We start from the raw sequence: 3,214 nt of genomic DNA, 5'->3' as shown, positions 1-3,214 counted from the left end.
TTGAGGGGTCTTCCACCTTTATGTCTCAAGCCTCTGATGGTATTCAGGACATCATCCTTGACTGAATATGTGTTCAGGTAAAAATTTACTGCTGCATCGTTACTGTACTGGACCACAGCAACTCGATCTTTGTTTTCCTCCACATCCATGTTCTCCACTACTCTTCGAACAAAATCACGGATTGCTGGGAATCCATTCCTAGTATCATCAGAACCATCAAGTAGAAACACAACATCCCTTTTGGCACCTTCTTTGTCAACTATGAAGTATAACAAACAGAGGGGTTAACATAAGAAGAAAAAAGTTCACGTGGAGTTAGGACAAATGCTATACGTGAAGTTAACTAGTGCATTTAACCTGACAATAATTAAATTCACCTACATATTGTTTATAGGTTTTGTTTTTTTTTTTAATCAAAATACAAATGTGTTCTTTCAATCCATAAACAAGAGAGGCAGTGCTAGACCAGATTGGTAATTAAAGGGATGAAGGAAAATATTCACTTGTCTTAAATTTAGCTTACACAAATTCTTTACCACCTGTTTCTATTAATAACTAAAAGTACAACTTTCTTATATACACACTGGCACAGAATATATCATACTCAAAAAAAGAAGAAAAAACTGCATTGGTAAGGTTAATTTGTAAGCCAACAATCATGTATTTAAGAAATACATCACTAGTCTATGCCCATGTATAAAATACAGATAATAAGATGCCCTATTTAAACTGACAAAAAGAGAAGATGCCAAGACGGCAGATTCAGTATAGTGTGGAAAGTAAGACAAGATCAAATGAGGTGGCTCTTGTCTGTTCACTGAGACACTTAGGAAACATAGAAAACAATCCAAAAAGATGGCTCTGGGAGTGCAGTTATGATAGTTGGTTGTAAGGTCTAAAATTCCACATTGTTTCCTGAGTGGAAGACAATGGAAAGAAACAACGTGCTCGAGAAAAGCCTGGTCTAAATAATCAAGTCACAATGAGATCAGAAAATTTTTCACGTTGAAAAAATATTCGGCGATGCTTTGTCATGGCACTGCAATGTGAATTATTCATCATTCACTTTTCACTTTTGTGTAAACATGCATCAGATTCTAGAACCCTTATGAAACAGGTACTTGCATAAATGCTAATGGAGCTAAGTATTGAAATTCCTATTTTCAATTTTAATCGCCTTTTATTTACCTATGATTGATGGTGTCTCTGTTGTTATCTCTCTGGAAATTTTTGTCACGGAGGATAGAAGTTGCTGCTGGATGTTTGGAAGGTCAGAGAAGTCAGAAACAGAAAGAGCAAAAGTAGGGTAGTATGAAATTGTTTGCAACTCCCTAATATCTGCAGTCCTTGTTCCGATACCAAACGGCACAACCCCAAGCCCTTTTAGGGCAGTTGCTGAAGGCCCAACATCATCTCTGGACCTTCCACCACTCAGCAGAATTAAAACCTGTGGAACACCCTCAAGACGTCTGCTACCAGAGGAAGCTGTAAAGACATTGTCCATAACAAACTGGAGAGCTGCTCCAGTGTTGAGGGGTCTTCCACCTTTATGTCTCAGGCCTCTGATGGTATTAAGGACATCTTCCTTGGATGAATATGTATTCAGGTAGAAAGCTGCAGCTGCATCATTACTGTACTGCACCACAGCAACTCGATCTTTATTTTCCTCCACATCCATATTCTCCACTACTCTTCGAACAAAATCACGGATTGCTGGGAATCCATTCCTAGTATCATCAGAACCATCAAGTAGAAACACAACATCCCTTTTGGCACCTTCTTTGTCAACTATGAAGTATAACAAACACAGGGGTTAACATAAGAAGAAAAAAGTTCACGTGGAGTTAGGACAAATGCTATACGTGAAGTTAACTAGTGCATTTAACCTGACAATAATTAAATTCACCTACATATTGTTTATAGGTTGTTTTTTTTTAAATCAAAATACAAATGTGTTCTTTCAATCCATAAACAAGAGAGGCAGTGCTAGACCAGATTGGTAATTAAAGGGATGCAGGAAAATATTCACTTGTCTTAAATATAGCTTACACAAATTCTTTACCACCTGTTTCTATTAATAACTAAAAGTACAACTTTCTTATATACACACTGGCACAGAATATATCATACTCAAAAAAAGAAGAAAAAACTGCATTGGTAAGGTTAATTTGTAAGCCAACAATCATGTATTTAAGAAATACATCACTAGTCTATGCCCATGTATAAAATACAGATAATAAGATGCCCTATTTAAACTGACAAAAAGAGAAGATGCCAAGACGGCAGATTCAGTATAGTGTGGAAAGTAAGACAAGATCAAATGAGGTGGCTCTTGTCTGTTCACTGAGACACTTAGGAAACATAGAAAACAATCCAAAAAGATGGCTCTGGGAGTGCAGTTATGATAGTTGGTTGTAAGGTCTAAAATTCCACATTGTTTCCTGAGTGGAAGACAATGGAAAGAAACAAAGTGCTCGAGAAAAGCCTGGTCTAAATAATCAAGTCACAATGAGATCAAAAATTTTTCACGTTGAAAAAATATTCGGCGATGCTTTGTCATGGCACTGCAATGTGAATTATTCATCACTCACTTTTCACTTTTGTGTAAACATGCATCAGATTCTAGAACCCTTATGAAACAGGTACTTGCATAAATGCTAATGGAGCTAAGTATTGAAATTCCTATTTTCAATTTTAATCGCCTTTTATTTACCTATGATTGATGGTGTCTCTGTTGTTATCTCTCTGGAAATTTTTGTCACAGAGGATAGAAGTTGCTGCTGGATGTTTGGAAGGTCAGAGAAGTCAGAAACAGAAAGAGCAAAAGTAGGGTAGTATGAAATTGTTTGCAACTCCCTAATATCTGCAGTCCTTGTTCCGATACCAAACGGCACAACCCCAAGACCTTTTAAGGCAGTTGCTGAAGCCCCAACATCATCTCTGGAACGTCCACCAGTCAGCAGAATTAAAACCTGTGGAACACCCTCAAGACGCCTGCTACCAGAAGAAGCAGTAAAGACATTGTCCATAACAAACTGGAGAGCTGCCCCAGTGTTGAGGGGTCTTCCACCTTTATGTCTCAAGCCTTTGATGGTATTAAGGACATCATCCTTGGTTGAATATGTATTCAGGTAGAAATTTGCTGCTGCATCATTACTGTACTGCACCACAGCAACTCGATCTTTATTTTCCTCCACATCCATGTTCTCCACGA

General features: G+C 37.7%; 1 protein-coding gene across 1 annotated transcript; it reads right to left on the bottom strand.

Annotated features, from left to right (window-relative positions):
* Positions 1–89: 89 nt before the first annotated feature.
* Positions 90–3,203, bottom strand: LOC121312591 (collagen alpha-3(VI) chain-like; the record flags this gene model as incomplete). Its single annotated transcript, XM_041244307.1, has 3 exons — positions 2,714–3,203; positions 1,189–1,788; positions 90–259 (listed from the first exon to the last, which is right to left on the bottom strand). Coding segments are annotated over exons 1-3 (1,260 nt in total), but the record flags the coding sequence as incomplete, so codon positions are not given.
* Positions 3,204–3,214: the final 11 nt, after the last annotated feature.

This window comes from Polyodon spathula, unplaced genomic scaffold, assembly GCF_017654505.1.
Source record: "Polyodon spathula isolate WHYD16114869_AA unplaced genomic scaffold, ASM1765450v1 scaffolds_4032, whole genome shotgun sequence".
NCBI lineage: Eukaryota > Metazoa > Chordata > Actinopteri > Acipenseriformes > Polyodontidae > Polyodon > Polyodon spathula.
Note: the sequence above shows the minus strand (reverse complement) of the source record. Positions and strands in the feature narration are given on the sequence as shown.